Consider the following 24022-nt stretch of genomic DNA (forward strand, 5'->3'; position numbering starts at 1 on the left):
GTTTGGGAGTGGAAATGATTTGATGTTGGCGTTCTTGTTGCTAAACCATTGAGAAAACATGGTTAAAAGGAGGTAAATGGTCAAGCAACATGATATGGTCTCTAGTGTGAGAGTAAGAATCAGACAAACCCATGATAAATTGGATGACACAATTACGGTCATATCGGTCATGAAGAATCTTTAGTTTGCCACATTCACAGTTAGGAATAGAATCATAAACAAAAAGTTCATCCCATAATCCTTTAAGATTACCAAAATAGATATTAACAGGATCTTGATTTTGGGATAGACTAGCTAAATGTCATTTGAGTTGGAAAATTCAAGGACCGTTTTGTTGAGTGAATCGTCTTGAAGTTCCAACCACAAAGTTTGAGAATCATCAACTAAAGCCAAGCTGGATTTCACAGAAGAACTTATAGAATTCTGCAACCATGAGACAACTAAATCGTTGCATCTCCCCCAAGCTTCGAAAAGAGGGTCTGAGGAAGTAGTTGGTTTAAGCAATGTGCCATTGATAAACCCTAGTTTATTCTTGGCACGAAGAGCGCAACTAATGGAAAGTGACCAGCTGACATAGTTATCAATAGTGAGAAGATCAGAAACCAGGACAGCAATTGGATTATCGCCATTCTTGATTTGGAATGGGTTGAAAGGGTCTGAGAAATTGAGGTATCTATTTGGGAAAAGTTTGTCATGGGTAGATTTTGAAATATTTTCATCTTATACATTTGCCATCGGATCGATGGAGCTCTGGTACCATGTAACAAAAGGAAATGGAAGGGAAGAGCACAGAGGAAGAACAACAGCAAAATGAAAATATTCTCTGTATTTTGTGTATTTCCATTGGAATTAAACAGTACGTACATATATACAAAAGAGGAAAGAATATTCTAACTAACTCTAGCTATGAAAAGACAATAGTGCCCTCTATATACAACTCAGCAAATCAAAAACAAATAACAGAATTACGAATATAAATGTAAGCAGCAGAGTGAATGTCATGTGATGTCAATCTCTTTTCCTTTATTTGTATGCTATTGTGATTTATTCTCCAATACATATCTCCCTCATTCGCCTCTTCTCTCTGTCATTCTCTTGGTAGCCAATCTGGTGACGTTGTGCCACCATCGCCTGTCGTCGTTGCTCCCTGTGTTGGTCCGACATTGGCAGCGGTGAACCCCTCTCTCTCCCTTGGCTTCTCCCACCTCTCGTAGACCTCTCTCTGTCCCACGTCCTCCGATCCTTCTAGTTAGGGCTTCTAGCACCACCGTTCGCCACCTCGACATGCACACACTGCCAAGGAACCCCCACATCTAGCTCACTTCTATAACCCACTTAGATCCACCATCATCAACGCCTCCTTATCGCCACCAGTCTCTCTCTCTCTCTCTCTCTCTGTTCCAGTGGTGGGTGTCAAGCTCTTGGCAATGGCAACCACGAAAGAAGGGTAAAGCAGAAACCTTTGGAAGAGTAGAGAGTGAGAACGACAAGAAATGAAGAAGGAAATCGTGGGGGGAGAAGACTTATCCCTAGATGAAACGATGTAGCTAAGTCAGTAATAAAACACAGTGTTTTGTAAGTCTTGAAATGACATAGTTTAATGTTAACGGTGAAACGATTTAGTTTTATTTTAATAGAGTTGGAGGGGCAGAAGACATGTAATGGGTTAGAGGGTCAATTTGGTCATTTTATATCATCAGTTTGTTAGAAAGGAGAACATGAGTACTGAATGGAACACGAGTATGAACCAATGTTATTTTCACTGAGGTTTTGGGTTCCCTCGAATCACCCAGCCATTTTAGCTTTTGAAATACAATTACAGTTACCCATTCATCTTCATCTCAAATCTACAATTCATTCCTTATTCTCATAATTGCAACTAAGCTCCTAACAACTAAGTTATGAAATAACTTTAACTTAAGGGGAGATACTCTATATGATAAGGATAACGGTAAATAGTGTATAAAATCTCACATTATTTGAGAGTGAAAAGTTCTTATTCATTATATATAATGATGTGGGCATTCTATTAGGATGTTACACAACTGGAAATAGAAATCCAGACTTGGCTTGAGCTGCTGCTATGCACTTCCGTCAACAGCATCGCAAAGAGTATCAGCATTCCAATCAATGGGACTAATTGCAAAAGCTTGGGGACAAGTCCATGGCGAGAACTTGGATTTTTTCAAGACGATAATGATCATGTTCTCTTCTAGTACTTTGTCTTCACAGTTGACACAACCCATGGACACAATTCTTTATAATTTCTTTTTTAATCATATATATTTTTGGAAAATAATCATAAATTGAAATAGAGTTGTAAAATAATTATATAAATAATTCGTGTCATTATTATTACATGCCATTAATTGGTAGCTCCAGATGAAAAGAGTACGATCTTATGGGTTGTTCATGATGAGTTGTCATTAACATCAAACGGCTAAAATTAAACTGATAGAAATTAAAAAGTTGACCGATCAATCGAGACCCATAAATTTCTATGTCGTTCTCCTACTGTGAGCGTGATAGGAAGAGCACGCAGTAATGGCTCTGACGAGTCTACATTCAATGCTATTACTCATGCATGCCCCCATCACCCATCTTGGGGCTGTTAGGAAATATGTTTTTTAAAAGAGTAATACTATACACCATACTCTCATTCTATTTTGATAATATTAAGCATGGTATGTTGCACATTCATCATCATTAGATGATAAAGAAGCATGCAATAAATGATCATTTAATGGTGATAAACGTGTCACATCATACTTAGTAGGATAAAAGTGAGATGATAGTATGATATATAGAATTTTCTTTTTTTAAGACAATGGAAAAAAAAGAACATGATGAAAGTATAAATTCTTTTCTCACCAAACACTAATATTTAAGTTACATTAATTAATCTACCCATAATTCACAAATAAAAACTTAGAACACACATGATGAAAGGGCCCAGCTCAAAGCGCACACCTAATTGATGAGCAATATACTGGACTTGCTCACTCGTACGTACAAAAGCTCCCAATAATACAAATTAGCAAACCATGAGAGAACATACAAAAAGATCTATATTGAGAAAACTTGAACACTGCATGCAAAGAGACCGAAATCTACTATCATCCGTTGACTTGGAGGAAGATGCTGGTTGATTGTGGCTTAAGGACTAATGGATTATCTGCCATCATCTGTTGGTTTTAGTACTTGATTTCCCATGCTATCAATGGTACTTGTGGAAGAATAGCCAACGCCAACATCAATGCTTAAAGAGTGTGTGGATGGATGAAGAAAATACTCTCTCTCTTCTGTGTTGACATTAGCCTCTTTCCTTGCCTTCTTTCCTTGAACTCTCAGTCCATCGAGCTCCACCGCCACCTCCTTCATACTAGGCCTATCATCTCCTTTAACGCTGAGGCATCTTTTCGCAACATTAGCAACTTTCTTTAGTTCTTCGATATGACTTCCATTTTGAATGTTGTCATCAAGAACTTCTGCTAAGCGATCATCTTTTACCATAGAAACAAAGTATGTTGCCAAATTTCTCTCACTTTCAGGCCTATCCAAAGAAATCACTTTCTTACCAGTCAGTAACTCTGCTAATACAACACCAAAACTATAGACATCACTTTTTTCTGTTAGATGACTAGTATGAAAGTATTCAGGGTCCAAGTATCCTAATGTTCCTTGCACCAAAGTAGTTAATTGTGTTTGATCAAGAGGAACAAGTCTTGAAGCTCCAAAATCTGATACTTTTGCTGTGTGGTTTTCATCCAAAAGTATATTTGCAGTTTTTACATCTCGGTGTATAATTGGCATAGAAGCTTCAAAATGTAAGTATGCAAGGGCCCCTGCACTTTCTGTTGCTATCTTAAGGCGTTTGTCCCATGAGAGTAAGGAAGATCGGCTTTTATCATGAAGATGATCAGAAAGTGTTCCATTTGTGATGAATTCATAGACTAGCATGGGTACTTCTGTTTCCAAACAACAACCTAATAGTTTAACCACATTTCTATGGTTGATTTGAGTAAGCACAATCACCTCATTTATGAATTGCTCAATTTGGCTTTGATCCCCAATTTTTGACTTTTTAATCGCAACCACTCTATCATCCGACAAAATTCCTTTATAAACAACACCGTAGCCTCCTTGGCCAAGGACTCGACTCTTGTTGTAATTGTCGGTTGCCTTCTCAAGTTCTTCAGTGCTAAAGACTTTTGTCTCCATGGATCCTATTTGATTTGGGAGCCTTTGCTGTAACATTAGGCCACCATTTTGTTGGAACCACTTCTCTTTGAGTTTAATGAGCTTTCTTTTCTGCAGTATCCAATATACCAAAGAACTTCCCAGGAGGAGCACTAAGAGGCCAATGCTAATACCTGTACATATTAAAACATGCATTAATTTGACCATTTCTACAGTTTCGAATTTATTGTTTTATCAATCCAATTGTACGTCTTATTTTGTGACCAGATACTTCTAGAAGCTTGAGAACCACAAATGTAACAATATCTTAAGATAGTCAACCAAGATTTGAATTACAGCCTAGCCAGTGGTCGGGAAACAAAAAGGGAATAGAAATGATCAGTTAGCTGCTGCTTTCTATTGCTGCATGTTGTTCCTAATATACGGTGTCTTATCTTACATTAATGCTGTGAGACTGATCTTGTACTCCTAGAGACTCATGACGCGGTTCATTGTTAGGATGAGTACTCTAGCTAGCATGTGCATTAAGCTTCTTTTATATTTCCCTGTAATTAGGAACAAACTTATGGCTAGCATTGTATTTATTTTTTAGTTTATTTAGGGGTCAAAGAATATTCGACTCATGATCGATTTGACTAGCAAGGGGAAAAAGGACTTCAGTATTAAGATTGATTTGGCCAAGGACTTTTATTTTTATTGTTGTTAAAAAAGGGGGATCGATAATATCTTAATTTTATTGATTGCCTTAATTTGGTACTTTCAAGGAAGGAATAGTACTATGTACAAACAAAAGAGAATACTTTGGACATGGGGATTTACAAAAGGATTGATTTGACCAAGGGATAATTAAAAGGAGTGTAAATTTGGTGTTTAATATATTATTTATTATGAAAAATAAAATATCGATACTATTTTATCTACATTATTAACAATGTATTTTTTAAAAGAAAAACAAGTATTTGTGACGGATTATTTACGACGAGAATAACTATTTACAACGAGAATAAATTTATTTTAATAAGAAATAATTATTTTTACAGAAAATAACTGGTCATATTTAAACTTTTTTTTGTAGTGATTTCATGTACTACTAAATATAGAAACTTTATAAATTTATTCCTATATTTAAATCAGACATGCACTTTACCTATACCACATTGACATTTGGGTCAAGATCATGAGTTATACTTCTTACTCGAAAGTGGTCTCGAATTCCCACTTCTTTCAACCAAATGAATATTGGGAAAACTAGTGATGAGGTTGGAAAGCCAAATCCATAAATTTATGTAATTTGAAAATTAGAAATTCAGCAAAAAATAAAAATAAAAATAAAAAAGAGTTTCAAAAATTATAGTACGCACTTTATTAATATATTTAATTAATTCTAATACATACGTACCGAGTGCAATAGGAATAATTCTAGATTGGCTTTCTAATTTAGGTCTGCAACCTATTCCGGGTGGCATCCTCCCATCTCCTTCGAACCCATGTAGACAAGTACATTTGTAATTTCCATCAGTGTTGTTGCATGTTGCATTACCAGCGCAAGGTTTCGAAATGCACTCGTTGATATCTGAAACACAGCGATGCAGACAGCCGCAAGACGCCGTCACAAGAATTACATTATATATATATATATAGAAATAACAAAAATAAATATATATATATATATATGTGTATAATATAAGAAGTGATTTATGTTGTCTTAGGAGGTGTAAGTCAATCTCGCGTATTCCAATTTTAAAAGAAATTGATAATTTTGAGATTTTTAATCATGGGCCTAATCTTTTACAAAAAAATATATATATGCGAGTCGTGCACATCTTAAAATTGTATTATGGGCCTAATTGCATTACTGTATATATATATGTTAAAATTACCATCTGTATACTAAATTGATGAGCCAAATTAAGGGGAAAATAAGGCTTAGCTAGATTACCTTGGCAACTGTCAGGTCCACCAGGGAGGTATGGGTTCCCTTTATAACCATCGGAGCAATTGCAACGATACCCAGGGCCGTTGTTGGAATTGTAACAATAACTATGCGTTGCCTTACATGCGTAGCTATCCTTATTTTTCTTAGCATCTTCGCATGTCTCATATCCAACTGCCCAATCAAGCACCAGTGGTACAGTCTCTCTATGCTTTAACGCTTCGAAATCTGAGGATGAAAAGTTGTATGCTTTTTCATCCACTATAAAGCCGTAAGCACATTCACCGATGCCAAGAGTTTTCGTGTTGTACTCGCTCAAGCTCCGAACACTTAGATCAAATTCGGTCGCTCCTTTCGGGATAGAAGTTTGACAACAGCCAATACCAGAGCATGACCCGTTAACCACATCGCTGGCATTGGAGTTACAGAGTGATAGGCATCCGGTAGTGAAGCCATTTTGTTCCACAGAACCTTGAATAAACGAATAAACGCCACAACCCACGGCAGTGATCTTGTTCCTCTTATTTGAGATGCGAAAAATATTTGACAGCTTGAACGAGGAAGAGTTGCCAGTACTGTAGTTGACACTTATACTAATAGGCTCCTGGTCAGCGTAGCATTTTGAGTAAACACTCCGTTCAACGCATGCGCCCTTTTTGAGGACTTTACAAAGACTGGCTACGGGGTTCCAGACTCGCAGTTCACCATCCAATACTGATATGTCCTGGACAAACAAATCAGAGCCCAGAGATGGTTTTGGCGGATGGAATGTGTTGTTACAAGTGATGAGAAATGTCGAGTCAAGGTAACAACCATCGCTTGTTCCAAATGGGTACGGGATTTCAACTTCTCCACACATACGGTTGCAGGTTGAGTTTGGAATAGATGCTACTGTTGCTACTAAAATCAACACGATCAGTACCCCAAGTACTGGCAGAGGTTGCAAAAGCTTTCCACTGAAGGCCATGGTTTTCCTTCAATTCTTGTGCTTTCTTAAAAATTAATCTCTCCTTGTGCTGCTGGCAGCGTCGAATAATTAGAAATCATACAGGGGTTATGGAGTCAAGCAAAAAAAAAACAAAAAGAAAAAAAGAGAGAAGCCTAAAAGATAAAACATTCAACAATCTTGCACGTTTAAGAAGAATGATACCAGCCTACACCAAATGTAACATATTTAAACTTAGGATGCATGACAGTTCGAGATTGTAGAAGAGAGAAACAATGAAAAACAGGCACAGAGTCGTAGCTGCATACTAACTACATAAACATCATGCATATCATAGGATCACTTGTCATATATCAAACACACAGAACGGAACCTGGCAAAGATTAGAAGGGACAGTACTGTTCTAAATAGATATTTTAAACTTCAGATTATTTGTCTCCTTCTTTTTCAGAAAAGTAAGACGGATTATTTTTCTGAGCACTAAAAGAGATAATTAATTGCATGAGAAGATAACACTCCGTATATAGCTGCAGGTCTATGATCCTCCTCCTGAGCACCTCTTTGGAATATCATGATGAGGTGCTCAAGAGCGTAGATACATAACTAGGCAGATTTCCCCTTAGTGGCCGTAGGGCCGACCCACTCCAAAGCTATCAATATCATTTTTTTGAGAAAATTACACTTTTTAAGAAGCTCGATTTTTCAAGTTGAAAGTCAGTGTACCGAGCTCATGAATCACCCGTAACAAAACACTTGAACTACTTCAACTTCATATCAGATTTAAGCTGATTAATTTCCAGAAACAACCTGGTCATGTCATGATCTAGTCAGCATAGTCTCGGAACTTTGACATACGGCTTTAATTAGCATCAATTCACGTGGTCACTACTCTTTGCATGATCTGTATTGTGATCTCCTACATAAACATGCACATATCATAAACATTTTCAGGAAAAACAAGCAGCTCGAGTTGTAGAAGAGAAAAACAATGAAAAACAGGGAGTCGTATATCATAGGACTTATGATATATACACCAAACACAGAGAACGAGACCTGGCAAAGATTACAAGGGACAGTGTTCTAAATAGATATTTTAAACTTTAGATTATATGTCTGATCCTTCATTTTAAGGAAAGTAAAACGAATTCTTTTAAACACGAGCACTAAAAGAGAATTAGTTGCATGAGAAGATCATAACTCTCCATATATATATATATATATATATTATATATATAGCAGGTCTATATATATATGATCCTCACCTCTCTCGCGCTCTGGAGCACCTAGCTAGCCTCTTTGGAATATTATCAGCCACTTCCTTCAGCTGCCAGGCTTTCTCTTTATCTTTCGCTCTACGTCCTTCAAGAACTTTAAACAACCTATTATCCATTTATAAACAAGGCAGACTTGTGTCCTCCAGCCAATTTACATATATTTTTTTTAATTTCCCCTTAGTGGCCGTAGGGCCGACCACTACTCCAAAGCTATCAGTATCACACCAAAGCAAACTGGCGTCCTTTAGCGCCCATTTCTGATACAAGGCAAACCAAGTTTTTCCAAGATCATATAGGTTTTTACAAGGCAAACCAAGTTTTGGCAAACCAAGTTTTTCCTTTAGATACCCAATGGCCTCTTGTGGCATGCTTAGAGTCATAATTAAAGGCTTGTTTGGAAATAAGTTTTCATCTCAAAAATCTCATCTTATCTCATCTTCTTCTAAATATCAATTAAATACAAATACTTTCAAATTTAAAAGTAAAAAAATAATTATAAATTTTTCAAATCTCCAAACAAAAATAATATTATAAAATTATATTCTAACAATATTTTAACTTTATAATATTTTTTATTCAACTTTTTTTCTTTCATTTCCAAAAATAAAAAAAATACTCAACTCAAACTATCTCATTAGAATTCACAAATTATCTTACTAATATTCACAAAATTTTCATGATCTCATGATCCCACTCCCCAAATGAGCCCTTACTAATATTTTTTTATGCCACTTCCTTCATCTGCCCCGCTTTCTCTTGATCATTTGCTCTATGCCTTTGTTAAGAACTTGAAACAATATATATTCTTCTTTAAAGAAGAAAGATATACATATATAGACTTGTGATCTCCTCTTCGAATTAATTACCAAGTTATGTTTTTTTCCGGCCTTACGTTCGTGGTTCTAGCTAGCTAAGGGGGCCGACCATTCCAAATTAAGCTATAGATCTTTTCGGCACGTCAAATTATTAAGGGGATTGTTTAGAAATAATTTTCATCTCATCTCATTTTCTTCACAAATATCACTCAAAACACAAACACTTTCAAATCAATAATTACAACTTTTCCAAACTTCTAAAACAAAATACAAAAGATAATTAAACTTTTTTAAATATTAAAACACAAATAATATTAAAAAATAATATTTTAACATGAAAATTTTAATTTTTATAATATTTTTATTCAATTTTTTCTTACTCATTTTTTAAAACTTAATAAATACTTAATTCAAACTATTTCATTCTCCAAACATCCTTTAATGTTTCACATTTTATGCCATTAATTGTCGATAATATGGCACATTATATCCACTAATTATAAAAATTAGAAATAAAAACACCAAGTGACATAATTATATATAGTTTGAACACTTAAAACTAAATTATTAAGGGTCAACCTAATTTTAATTAATTCATTAGTACTAGCTAGTATTATAAGAGATCTCTAGAAAGTGCTGGAAATTAAAGCGTCTTTCTTCCACTGTGAACAAGCGTGAAGGGACTTCTTGACGTTTCTAATTGGAAACCACGTGGAAAAAGGGGAAAAATAACAGAAAATGAAAACACATGAAAAAGCAAATTATTTTGATCCAGAGGAATTCATAAGAAAAGTAGAAAGGACGTATTAACTTTGGATAAGCAAAAGATTCCCTAAATGTGAGGTCGAATAGAAGCGAGATAATGTATCAGTATTAATTAAAAAAACAACGAAATGAAGCGATTGATGATCAGACAAATAAAAGATATCTTATCCAAAGATAAAAGATTCCCACAAATACAATAATTTCAGTTAAATCATGGAATGACTCGTATTTAAAAGAAGTCTTTCTTATTTTTTTGAATAATACTTTCAACCCATCTCATCTCATCATTATAATTTTTACAAACTTTTATATAAAATATAATAAATAATTTAATTTTTTCAAATTTTAAAATAATAATAATATTAAAAGATAATATTTTAATAATATTGTATTCAATTTTTAACTTTCATCTAAACTCAACTCATCTCATTTCATCAGCTCCCACTAGCATCGCAATGGCTTTTAAGATTTCTAAAATTTTTATTGAAATTTTAAGAGTTCATCTCAGCTCATTTTATTTCCAAACATTATTTAAATACAAACATTTTCAAATTAATAATTACAACTTTCTCAAACTTTCAAAACAAAATCCAAGAGATAATTCAAGTTTTTCAAATATCAAAACAAATTTAATATTTTAACAATATTTGAACTTTATAATATTTTTTATTCAATTTTTCCTCACTCATTTTTCAAAACCTAATAAATACTTAACTCAAACTATCTCACTATTATTTACAAATCAATTTAGAGCTAACTACTATTTACAAAATTCTCATCATATCTCATTCTCCAAGCATCTTTTAATTAATATTTTATATTTGTGATATTAATTATCAATAATATGGCACATTATAGCATCTAATTATAGAAATTAGAAATAAAAAAACCTGTGACATAATTATATATAGTTTGAACAGTTAAAACTAAATTATTAAGAGTCAACCTAATTTTAATTCATTAGTACTAGTATTAATATTAGAGATCTCTAGACATTTGTGTAGCTGGTAGCTGGAAAGTGCCATTTCTTTCACTGTGAACAAGTGTGAAGGGACTTCTTGACGTTTCTAATTATTGGAAACCACGTGGAAAAAGGGGGGGAAAATAACAGAAAATGAAAACACGGGTCGACAAAGCAAATTATTTTGACCCGAGAGGTTTGCAAAAGCTAGCAAAATAAACTCAAAAAGAGAGCTAACTCCCCAAATAATTCATGTGGAGTACTATAAAGTAACTATCACATGCATTAATTAACTAAGCAATATTTATGGTGAAGCCAATACATGACATTTATACTCCAATTATGGAATTTTTTATTCTTTATGTATCAAATAATCAAAATTAAAAAATATAGCCTTTAATTAAAGAAAAAAAAGGGACACATAGTACTCGTATCGAACTTCAACCGCTAAGATCATCAATAAAAAATGTGAGGTGTATACAATAACGACGGTCGAATATAAGCGAGATATTTACATTCTACGTTGTCTTTCATAGTTCCAAATATAATATATCAATATTAATTAACAACAAAAATTAAGCAATTGATGATCAGACAAATTAAAGATATGATCTTATCCAAAGATAAAAGTAGTCGAAAAATGAATGCCTGCATCATGTTAATTTATGACTGGCTAAGTAAAAGATTCCCACAAGTACAATAATTTGAGCTCAATTATATATGGAATAACTCGTATTTAAAAGTAGTATTTCTTTTTTTTCTTTTTTCTTAATTCTAAGGCTCAATTTGGACCGAAAAATACTCTCAAGTATCAATCCATCTCATTTCATCTCCTGATCTCATCATTATAACTTTCATAAATTTTTATATAAAATATAATAAATAATTTAATTTTTTTAAATCTCAAAATAATAATAATATTAAAAAATAATATTTTATTTAACTTTCAACTTTTATCTTAATTCACTGTCTAAAACTAACTAAGTCATCAGCTCCCACCAGCATGACAATGGTATATATATATATATACACATAGATGTAACCAGTCATTAGCCAACGATAAAATCTTTATCTTCAATGGCTAAACATCTGATCTCTTCGTGCATGTCCAGCTGCTTGTTGGACTAACAATATTAATTAAGGAAGCTAGCTAGGGTGACTATTAAAAATAAATTATTCAAACGAAAAACGACTGAGTATTCAAAATTACGTAAAAGGAAATGTTATTTGCAGATGTGCAACACATGATGTAATAAATACCCCACCCCTTGCCGCACGTTTTGAAAAATAAAAAATGTTTAAGCTTTAAACAAAAATTAGACCTGGGGTTTTATTATTTCAGATTAATGCTTGATTATGGTCGAAAATATGAGTAAATGCATCATGTTAAAAAAAGTGAACTAACGAGATGATCATCAGCTTTTTTACTCATCATTTTAATTTAGAGAAATGTTTCATACATAAAAATAAATTCATAAAATAATATAATTTGATATAATACGTTAGATTGTAAAATTATTTTTATTGTAAATTGATAGATCTAATTTATTATATTAAATCAATTTATCGATTTATTTTTACAGAATAATAATTTTGTTACTTATAAATTAATTAAGTTCCTTGTTTATTGGTAACTGACTTGTGGACAAAAATTAATGACTATAAGTACTTTTGTGATATGTTTGGATCATTAATGATCATAAAATTAACATTAGACGTGAAGAAGGAGGCCGGCCGTTTGAGGAGCTGCACGCTGGAATCACGTGGCTACGTACATAGATCCACCAAGACGGTATCATGGGATTGTTCGCGCGATTACATTAATTTCTATTTTCAAAATTCTGAATCGATTCTTTTTTACAGATGAGACAAAATGAATTAGATTAAAATTAAAAATTAAAAAAATATTATTATAAATATATTTTTTTAATATTATTTTTATTTTAATTTTAAAAAAATAAAATTATAATAATTAGATAAGATGAGATAGAATGAATTGAAATGAATTGTTAAAATAAAGAGGCCTTAAAAAGAGTTTTAAACTAATTTATACCAAACATCTTCAAATTTTTTTTAAAAAAAATATCTAAAAACAAAGAGGCCTTAGTTTCTCATACAGTGATAACGTAGTGAATTTTTTTCAACAATATCTAATCATGCCCAACGGTCTATTCCATTAATTCCTTCTTCGTGAGTACATTAGGCCTAGATTCTGACATGACTTTCCAGTATTTGGTGAAGATTATATTATATTAGAGTATCTATATTATATTAGGGGCGGGGCTTGTTTTAATGAATATACATATTATGTTTCTAAACTGAGATTACTAATTAATGATCAAGAGATGGTTTCGTTTTTAGAATTTAAACAAAATTTCGGATAAGAAGTTTCACAGTACTCAAACAATAAGATATAAGCAGTCATTTACAATACAAGACTGTTCACCCGACCCAAAAAACCATGTTCCGATCCAACACATACTGCTTAGCCGATTACTTGATCTGAAACTTATTTCTGCAGATTCGGGTGTTCCAACCCGACCCGACCCATTTTTCCCTCTCTCTCTCTCTCTCAAATGACAATTTAAAAGAATATTTAATTAAATAAAAATGCTAATTGGGTTTCTAAATTACTAATTTTGTTTATAATTCGCTTGCTAATAGGTATATAAATTTGATACATGATATAACTATGATTAATAATAATAATAATAATAATAATAATAATAATCTAGATGTGTTGGGGTGGGGGAAGAAAAGTATTCTATTTTCATATTTTGTTTTCAGGAAACATCTCATCTCATCTTATCTCATCTCATCTCATCTCATCATTACAACTTTTCCAAATCCCCACACAAAATAAAATAAACAATTCAACCTTTTCAAATCTCAAAATAAAAATAAAATAAACAATTCAATTTTTTCAAATTCTAAAATAAAAATAATATTAAAAAATATATTCTAACAATATTTTATTCAACTTTTTAACTTTAATCTCAACTCATCTCATCTTATCTCTTCTCTGAAAACAAACGAGCCAGTTCCAGTACCCTTAACCAGTGACCACTAGCAAATGACTACATAGCCTAGCTACATTATTTATCTGTCTTCTACCTTGAAATCTTGTTTTGTTAAACGGTACTGATAATTAATCTTAATTAATAACAAGGTGATTTTATTAATTTTGTTTAATGTTAATGCATTATTTATCTCTGTCTTTAAAAAAAAAAAAGGTGATTTTAACTCAAAATATATTATCTCCTACTGCCTAGTGACAAGACACAAGACAGGAACATGAACATGATCATTAGAGTAACCCAACAGTACAAACTTAATAAAAATTAATGGTCAAATTTGAAGTGTCCACACATGTACAATCAGATCTTCACAAAATATTTACATTGTAAGTATCGATACAATGTATCGCTTTTAATAATTTAGAGTACAACGTGTAAAATCACTACAAGCACGGCCAGCTGCTAAACCATGCATCTTGGAGGCGACAGGAGAACAAAAAGAGGTCTAGAAAAGTTGGAAGGATTTGGAAAGATCAGAAAGGTAGAAAGAAGAAGGAATTAGAGCGAACCATTTGGAAAGAGGAAAAAAGAAAAGGCAGAAAATGGAAACACAGAAAACGTAAATTATTTTGACCCCACAGGTATACGAAAGCTAGCAAAAGAAGCTAAAAAAGAGAAAATTAATAGTTTTTATTCAAAAGAAAAGTATGAGCGATCAAATCAATGCTTTTAATTTTGAAAAAGTAAAAGATTCCTCAATTCCATCATCGTGGACTACTACAAAGTAGCTATCCATGCATGTAAGTTATCAAGGAAAAAGTGTAAAACTTCTGGTACCATTTAAAATATAGAAAACAAATATTTCTGAAAGTGAAAAGAGAGAAAAGAAAACACAAATAATTCAAGAGCTCAATCATAGAATGACTTGTAAAAGAAGTACTCTTTCTTTTTTATTTTCTAGCAAGTAATTAGAAGTCTCCCACTAGCACTTTTATGGTTTTTAAGAGTTCAAGTAGTAGGCCCAAAGATACATGCATGTAATCAATGGTCCAACTGGAAAAACAAAGGATAAAATTTCTATGAATTGGCCTCCTTTGGTTTGGGAGATGAGACTATCTCATTTTATCACTATAATTTTTTAAACTTTCATCTCAAATATAATAAATAATTAAACTTTTTCAAATCTCAAAATATAAATTATATTAAAAAATTATATTCTAATAATATTTTATTCAACTTTCAAATTTTATCTCATCTTATCTGTATAACCAGATGGGGTATCTCATCTCATTTCAACTTTCGATTTCAATCTCTCCTCCTACCCCACGCTGAGTTGGATGAAGAGATATATCACTTCTTTCCATCAATTGGCAACTTGTTTGCAAGCCACTAGTAATATGACAGGTTTGGGGGCTAAGATGAGACATAATATTCTTATCTACTTTCGTTTCATTTCATTTCATCTTATTCCTAAATATAATTCAAATACAAAATTTTCAAACTAATTATTACAATTTTTTCAAAATTTCAAATTTCAAATAAAAAATAATTCCAACTTTTTCAAATCCTCAAACAAAAATAATATTATAAAACTATATTCTAACAATATTTAATTTTATAATATTTTTTATTCAACATTTTCTCTCTCATTTCTGAAAACTCAAAAAATACTTAACTCAAACTATCTCACTACAATTCATAAACTATTCTATTGATATTCACAAAATTCTCATCTCATGATCCCACTCCCCAAACGAGCCCAATCGAGACTGGATGATAGCCCTAACAAGAGCATATATAATGATAAAAATAAATTATTAGATCGGGTAATCTAGATCTTCTTCAAACATAAAATTTCGAAATTAAACTTTCAATCTGACAAAGAACGCTCATTCAATTTCAACCGTTTATAAAAATTGGAAGGAATTTGAAAGATCAGAAGAAAGATAGAAAAAAGTAGAAATTTGAAGGAAACAAGCATGTGGAAAAAGGGAAAAAAAAAAGAAGGTGGAATAACCAATTTAAGCAATTAATTGGCACTATATTGGGAAACTTAACGACAGCATCCAGTACTCTATATGATCCTGATGATCACATCTCTCTCTTGAGCATCTATTTAATTATAATATTAGCCACTTATTAGATCCTCAGCTGCCTCGCCGGACTTCATTCCCTCTACGTACGTACGTTTCAGATGCCAAGATCGAACTTCAAACAATCCGTTTTCCTTTAATTTAGAGTAAGCTGTAAAATAAACCTTAATTATAAAGTTTTCATTTTTCTTTCTCTCAGTAGTACTGATTCATGTAACAGACAGATCATTTCAATGCTATTACATTTTTTTTGAGAAAACCTATTTATAAGCCTTATTTTTTATCCAAGCAATTGGTCAGACAAAAGATATCTTATCCAAAGAAAAAAGTAGCAAAAAAATGAATGCATCATGTTTATCATGCATCATGGCAAAGCAAAAGATTCCCACGACAACAATTTAATTAAGACCTCATGAATAATGGAATGACTCGTAAAAGAAGTCTTTCTTTTCTTTTCTTAGAAGTCTCCCACTAGCAGTACTATCTTTGGATCCTTCTTGTTGGCCAAGTCGACGTTGTTGTAAAATCAAACCTCCATTCTGTAGATAATTTTTCGTTTCGGAAGAATATATAATAGTAGTCATTCATTCCGGAAGAATGAGCAAGTACCTGTGATGTCCAGCTGGAATATTAAGAAAAACATTAGGCATACATGCATGCATGTGACATCCAGGTATATTAATTATATCAAAAATAGTTACAATATATAAGCTTTAATTCCATGAGTATATTTATAAGTAATGGCTCTCATAATATTTTTCAGGTGAAATCTCAATTCCAACAGTTCAGAAAAGTTGAAAGGATTTGGAAGATGATCAGAAAGATATATAGAAAGAAGTAGAAATTTGAAGGAAACCATGCATATGTGGATAAAGGAAAAAGGAAAAAACGCAAAACGCAAATTATCACAAATAGTACTTACTCATTCGAAAGAAAAGTAGGATGAACGAAAGCAATGTTTTTAACTTTAGATAAGGAAAAAACTCCCCAGTCCCATCATTGTTGGCAAAAATTATCACTAGGTATAATATTCCATGCAGGGAATACCAAAAAGGTGGAATTACCAATTTAAGCAATTAATTTGCACTAAATTGGGAAATTTAATGAGAGCATTCACTCTATATTATCCTCACGTACGTACATCTCTCTAATCTTGAGCATCTATTTAATTATAATATTAGCCACTTATTAGATCCTCAGCTCATGTCTCGCCGGCCTTCATTCCCTAGCTCTACGTACTTCTCACATGCATGCAAGAACTTCAAACGTACAATCCGTTCTCCTTTAATTTAGATTAATAAAATACACCATAATTATGAAGTTTTTCTTTTCTTTCTTTCAGTCACTGTAACAGAAAGATCATTTTAAAGCAATTATATTTTTTAGAAAATCTATTTATAACAGATTATTAATGTTTTGATTTTCTAAAGTTATATATAATGAATCCCACGTCTATAAGTAGTCATGTGCTAGTACACCAGCTTATGTATAGCATGCAAAACCTGCCTTTTAAGGTGAAGAGAGGCAATACATTTATACTCCAATTAATTGTGGAATGTTTTATCTTTTATGTATCAAATTATCAAAACTAAAAAAATATAGGTAGCCTTTAATTATCAAAGACGGACACATATATAGATACTCATATCAAATTTCAACCATTGAGATTAATTATACAAAAAATGTAAGTTGTACAATATGACGTACGGTCAAATGATCATAGCAAGATATTTACATTCTAAGTAATTTGTTTGTTTGTTTGTTTTGTTTTGTTTTTTTCAGTGGTTTCAAATACAATGTATCAGTATTAATAAATTAGAGTAAAAAGTATTAAAAAATATGCGAAACAAATATTTCTGATGTGGAAAAACGAAAAGTTTGATCGATCCCAAAAAGTAAATGAATGCCATTATGTTAATATATGACTGACAAACCAAATTAAAGATTCTCATGTAAAACAATAATTTAAGAGCTCAATAATGGAATGACTCGTAACAGAAGTCTTTTTTTTCTTTTACAAGTTTCCCACTAGCACTTTTATCCAACGGGAAAAAAAAATAATAATAAAATCTCTATCAATTACTGAGAGTCTCTCTTCCTGCCCCATGCTGAGTAGGATGCATGAAGAGATATAGTTCATGTCGTTGTAAAAGATGATGCCTTACGGCCCAAAGGCAAAAGTTGGAACAACGGAAATCATGTTTGTAACTTTGGAAAAGCAACAGTTTTCCCGGCCCCAACATGAAGATCTGAGATAAAAAAATTGCACTGAAGTGGGAAATTGCAGAGAGGAAGACCATGCATGACTTCCTCCACGTGCAGTACGTAGGTCTATGATCCTACCTAACCTTTCCCTGATCAGCACCAGTACTACTTTGGAATATTGGCCCTTTTGTTAAGGTGCTCCGATCCACTTTTTCTTCATTCTCTATAGGTTTCACAAATACTTCAAAATTCAAATGAATAATCATTAGATAGTTTGGTAACAGAATACGATTGAAATTAATGCTTCCTTAATTGTTAAATAATTTCAAGATACGGACTAGCAGATGTCATTTGATTAAAAATTAATATATCTAAATAATAGAATAATTCAATTTAAAAGAAATTAATTTTAAATTAATTTATTCTGATTTGAATTAAAAGAAATAAATATATAACTCGATTTCTCTCCGCTTGGACTTATCCCTTCGTCTTTTTTCAACCCTTTTTAATGACGTTTGATTGGGTCGAAATATAATCAACCCATGCAAATTTTCTCCGATCCATAGGGACACAATGGTCGTGGCAGGCAGTACCATTATTAATGATCAAATTTTGACGCACTGCTCGATCGTTGAACCCTATCAAATTTTGTCACAAATAACACATTACAATAAAAGTCACTTTATGCAAAGAAATTTTACGGTTACTTGTTACTTTTACTAGAAGAGATTTAACTTTTAGGGATAAAATTTATAAAAAATGAATTAAATTTCTTTTTTAAAAGTTATTTTTGAAGATAAAATTTATATTTTGTCTCAAAAGATACCTGAGATACTAAATTCGTTCGAACGGATAAATATTCATTTGAACAAGATATTTTGTGACGAACAAAATTATCTCAAAAAATGAAAACCGTTCAAACGAAACTAATAGTTTCGAATATAGAATTAATGTCTGTTCGAATAATATATAATCTATTTGAATAATAATATTGCCGAAAAATTAATTTATTTTTTCAGGACAAAATTAATAACCGTTCGAACTTAAATTCCTTTTTTCGAACGAACATTTTTTTAATTAATTTGTGTATTAGAATGGATTTGTGCATATATTTTTTCCATTAAAGTAATAAATATTTTTTCTATTAAAGTAATAAATATTTTTTCCATTAATTTGTTATCATTTTCAAAATATAAAAATGTGTATATATTATATATTATGATTTGCGGTGAGTTAAAATATTTATAAATTCATAAATTAATTTTATGTAATTAATTTAAAAACTTTATAGTGATTTCTTTTATGTTAAATTTATATAAATATAACTTTAAAGATAGTATCATTTTTTATATTATCATGAACGACAAGTAAAATGAAAAAAATAAATAAGGTAGCAAACACGAATAATAAAAACCATACATTTAATTACATCTCAAATATATAATGTTCAATACAACATAAAAAAAGTAAAATAATAACTAAAACGATCACTATTGCCTAAGTGGATCAACATCCTCTTGTAACATTTAATGTGTCTTTTCAAATTCCTAAGCTTCTCCATGATGAGCTTAACGAACTTCACAAACAGAGCTTGTACCTAATCCAAAATAGCCCCAGGAGGCTGTCTCTTAACAGCGGCAGTACTACTAGAAGCTGAATTTGTGGGAGGATCACTAGGCTGTTCTGGTGCAGTCTTCCGCAAGTACCCCTTGCTCTTGCTGAATGTGATCTTATTAAGGGGCCCCATTTGTGATGGCGTCTGCTCAGTCACAGACACTGTAACCCCCGATCGGAGTAGGATGTTAGATATCAACAATGCAAATGGTAGACTACCTCCACTGGAAAAATGTGACTCAGATCGAATGCGAAGGAAGAAATATAATGCCAAATCAGTGGGGTCCCCTCATGCTATCCGCAGCAAAAATCAGGCTTGATCGATCCTGAAATCAGTCTTGTGTTTTTTCAGATCGATATTATAGCCAATAATCAAATTAAGCATTCTGAAAAATGCTATACAATCGGCCTATCGAATCACCTTGCTCCCATCATATGGAGGAGCTGAAGGGTCTCGAACTAGCTGACGTACCTGATCTTCTGTGAGACCATCATCAGGTAGATCTTCATCATCACTACAATCTGACTCTATATTTGGGGCTAGCGTGGATGAGGCAGCCGGTGTGTCGGAATCAGATGGTGCAACTGTTGGTCCCCGTGTAGCCATTACATGATATGTGTCGGCCACGCGTGGGATGTCAAGGAACTTAGCAATAATGCGGGGAGAGAAATTAATACTCACTCATCGGACTGATAAGGTGTAGAACAGAACAGAACATCAGCGCTATCCTCTCCCATGGCATGGTAAAACTCATAAACCATCTCTGGATATGCAGTCCCTCGCTGCTAACAGATCGATATCCATCTCCGCTTGGTGAAGATGAACTATATGCTCCATCCCTCCCATAAAAGATCGGAGAAGTAAGACAAAATGATCTCAAGCTAAACAAGTATAGGCCGCGTCTCCTGGGCATGAGCTGCTCCATTACTTTGGCTGGATTGATCTCTCGCACGTTTTCTTCCACTGAATGCCATTACTATACTATTTAACCATAACGAAAGTTAGAATATAATTAACGATAATATTTAAATTATATTATTGAAAAATTATACTATACTGAATTGAATTGCAATAATTAGTTCGATCGGAACATATTTTGTTCGAACTAGTAAAATCTATTCGAATGGACTATTCTATTCATTCGAATTGGCAATCTTTCTTCATTCGAACGAATTTATTTTGTTCGAACTAAAATAATGTTATTTGGCAACTGAGCATTCGAACGAACTAGAGTTAGTTCGAACGGGAACAAGCCAAATAGCCATGGCTGAGTCGACTCAGCCCTGAACTTGAAAACCCAATCTAGATGTTATCCTTTGTTTTAATCACTAAAAATGATTAAGGAGTGAAGCCCAATCATTTCTTCCAATTATTTTGATGTCATTTCTGCGGAGTACACCAAAATGGGGGATTTTGAATTCGAAATCCATACCCCCCTAAACACAATCCATTCGAACATAAAACCAAACAATAGATGTTGAGAGTTGACCCATACCTCTTAGAAATTCAAATGTGGGGTTGCTAGGGCGGTTGAGTGACGGTTTTCAGGTGGAGATAAGGGGCGAATCAATTTCTCTCAACAATTGCTGGTTCGAACTGGAGATTTTTGTTTCATTGTATTCGAACTGGGTCTACAATGATCGTGTCTCGTTCGAACTGGATAAATATCCATTCGAAGGGTTATTATACTATTATTTTCTAATTATATTACTAATAGTAATATATAATAATACTAATATTAGAAAGTACAAAACTATAAAAATAAAACTAATAATAGTATTATAATACTTTTAACTAATATAGTTAGTATATTATTTGTAAATATATTTTTTTATTATACTAAGTACATACTAAGTACTTAATATAATTACAATGGCTTAATTATATAGCCACTATATATATAGAAACTTATAAAAGAGTATGCATGGCAAAGCATATGAAATCATGATAACTGTGTCATGAAATGGAAGTTTTTGCATGCAACTTGCCTTACCAACGTGTGCTAGCTAGCTAGCCTTAGCCGGCTAGCACCACAAATTCTCAAATCACGGTCATCACCTAGCTAGCTAATTTCCTAGCTTATCATTGCATATATACTTCATTCCTTTGAGAAATCATATTCACTTATTTATCAAAAGAATATCTAAACCTAGGTCGATCGTGGGCTGTATTGAGAGCTTTTTGCGTTCAAATGGAGTATGTATATACTAATCTATCATGTAGATATTCTGAAGAAATGGGCGAAAACATGTATAGACAAGTACTAGCTACATTGATCATAGTAAAAATGAATGATACATATCATGGGTGTACGCGCAACAGAGATGCCAGTTCTAATCTACTGATCACTTATAATCTGTTGTTACCACTACAAGAAATAAAGCTATTTGCCCACACAACAGTACCCAATGATATATTTGAAGCATTTTACTGTTATCTGCATTAAAAGATAACATCTCTTCTTTTTTCTTTGCATCTCTAAATAAAATAACCAACTATGTATATATTATGTACATATAGAGAACACGTAGAAACTCTCTGACAATTAATACAAGGGTCTTACCAGAAATTGGTGCTATCTTTTACATGATTTAGAAGACTAACGAGGCCATTTCAGAAAGTCTTTATGTACGCTAGCTCTTTAGTCTGGTATAAAGCTAGCTTCCAAAATCACAGTACCCAATGTGATCAAAATTCAACACTTGGCAATTTGATCCTACCAAACAAAGAATGCACCGAAAAGAACAAATTATACAGGTGAAAAACCATATGCACTTATGATTTTTTATATGAGAAGTACATAATTTGCACTTATTGGAACTGGTAAATACCAAGTCTGCAGCATTCAACAACTTCATTGACAAAACAGAAAAAATTTCCAGAATAATGATGAAACAAGTTATTTTTTCTTAGTCATATAGATGTTGAAAGAAACATAAAAAGCAATAATGTCAGAACAAGAATAAATGAAAATCTACAGGCCAGTCATGTACTAATAATATTATTAAAAGGCTATATATGTACTGATAACTTACCTTGCTGTAGCAATTTCATTGTACATTGATGACCAAGAACTTCCAATGTGCATGTTGGTGGCAAGTGTAATGTAGATCGCCAGACAAAATCTACAAAATATCCTCACAACTAAAAAATATACTACCTACCCCACACCAGTAACTGATGTACAAAAGAGGAGGTTCTAGAGATATGAGAGACATTTTGTTGCTATATTATTTTAACTTTCATCTCCTTACCAAAATTCATAAAAAATTGTTACTCTCAAATTTAGTAATCGGCTATGTAGGTCCCTGAGTCTCTCTATGAGACTCTCCCTGGGTCTGCCTCTCTAACTCATATCTCTCCATAATCTTGTCGTACTTGTCTTGTTTCTCCATTAATAGCATGACATTCGCTCGTAAATCATTATATAAAGCTTTATAATGTGCAGCTTTTTGCTCACTTCTTTCTGCACGTTCAGTTTATTCTTTTATTTGGGCATTAGTTGATTGTCTAGATGACTTAGGAATAACCATCTTGCCGAGACCCCATACATACCCTGGCCTGTGGCCCAAAACTTCCTTAAATATTGCTAGTATAGCATCCTTAGTCCGCTTCTCAGGCTCTAGCTTTGCCATCTTTGCTGCCATCTCATTCTATCAACCATTGGAAAACATCATAGAGGTTAGGTGCTTGTAATATGTACTTAGCACTAAAAATATGGACATCGGTTTATCTTGAACATCATGAGATTTTACTTTAACACTCACATATTTTTCTTCCGTCATGGGAGTCACAAATTTATCATTCTTCTTTGACCACCTGAACACCATTATGGAGTACAAATTAAAGTAAATTACACACTAGCTAGCGTTCACAATGGAGAACTCAAATCTATATGAAATCTCTCATTCAAACTATCAAATTAATTGTTGGGATTAGACTTACAAAGTATAAACAATAATGATTGTTGAGTGTTTTTTTCTGTTTTTTAATAACTAAATGTGCAAACAATTATATTAGTCATTGATATATAGAGAACACAAAGGAAATATACAACTTTGAAGAAGCCTAACATATCAATTAGCACAAAGAAATAATAATGCTACATACAGTCGATGTGCATCTTGCAACCAAAATGGAGACTTACCCTCATCTCCATTAGCCGCACAATTGACCTTCGTCCAGCCGTGTGATTGTT

General features: G+C 32.6%; 1 protein-coding gene across 4 annotated transcripts; it reads right to left on the bottom strand.

Annotated features, from left to right (window-relative positions):
* Positions 1-2847: 2847 nt before the first annotated feature.
* LOC109010662 (wall-associated receptor kinase 3-like) lies at positions 2848-8449 on the bottom strand. Of its 4 annotated transcripts, none has more exons than XM_035690550.1 (5): positions 8342-8449; positions 7887-7995; positions 6140-7149; positions 5600-5773; positions 2848-4373 (listed from the first exon to the last, which is right to left on the bottom strand). In XM_035690550.1, the coding sequence occupies exons 3-5, from the start codon at positions 7098-7100 to the stop codon at positions 3172-3174; spliced, it is 2337 nt and encodes a 778-aa protein (XP_035546443.1). In that variant the 5' UTR covers positions 7101-7149; positions 7887-7995; positions 8342-8449; the 3' UTR covers positions 2848-3171. The 4 variants fall into 4 exon arrangements, with proteins under 4 accessions (XP_035546443.1, XP_035546444.1, XP_035546442.1 ...); XM_035690551.1 differs by having other exon boundaries at positions 6140-7152; XM_035690549.1 differs by having other exon boundaries at positions 6140-7995.
* Positions 8450-24022: the final 15573 nt, after the last annotated feature.

This window comes from Juglans regia, chromosome 6 (genome assembly GCF_001411555.2).
Source record: "Juglans regia cultivar Chandler chromosome 6, Walnut 2.0, whole genome shotgun sequence".
NCBI classification, from domain to species: domain Eukaryota; kingdom Viridiplantae; phylum Streptophyta; class Magnoliopsida; order Fagales; family Juglandaceae; genus Juglans; species Juglans regia.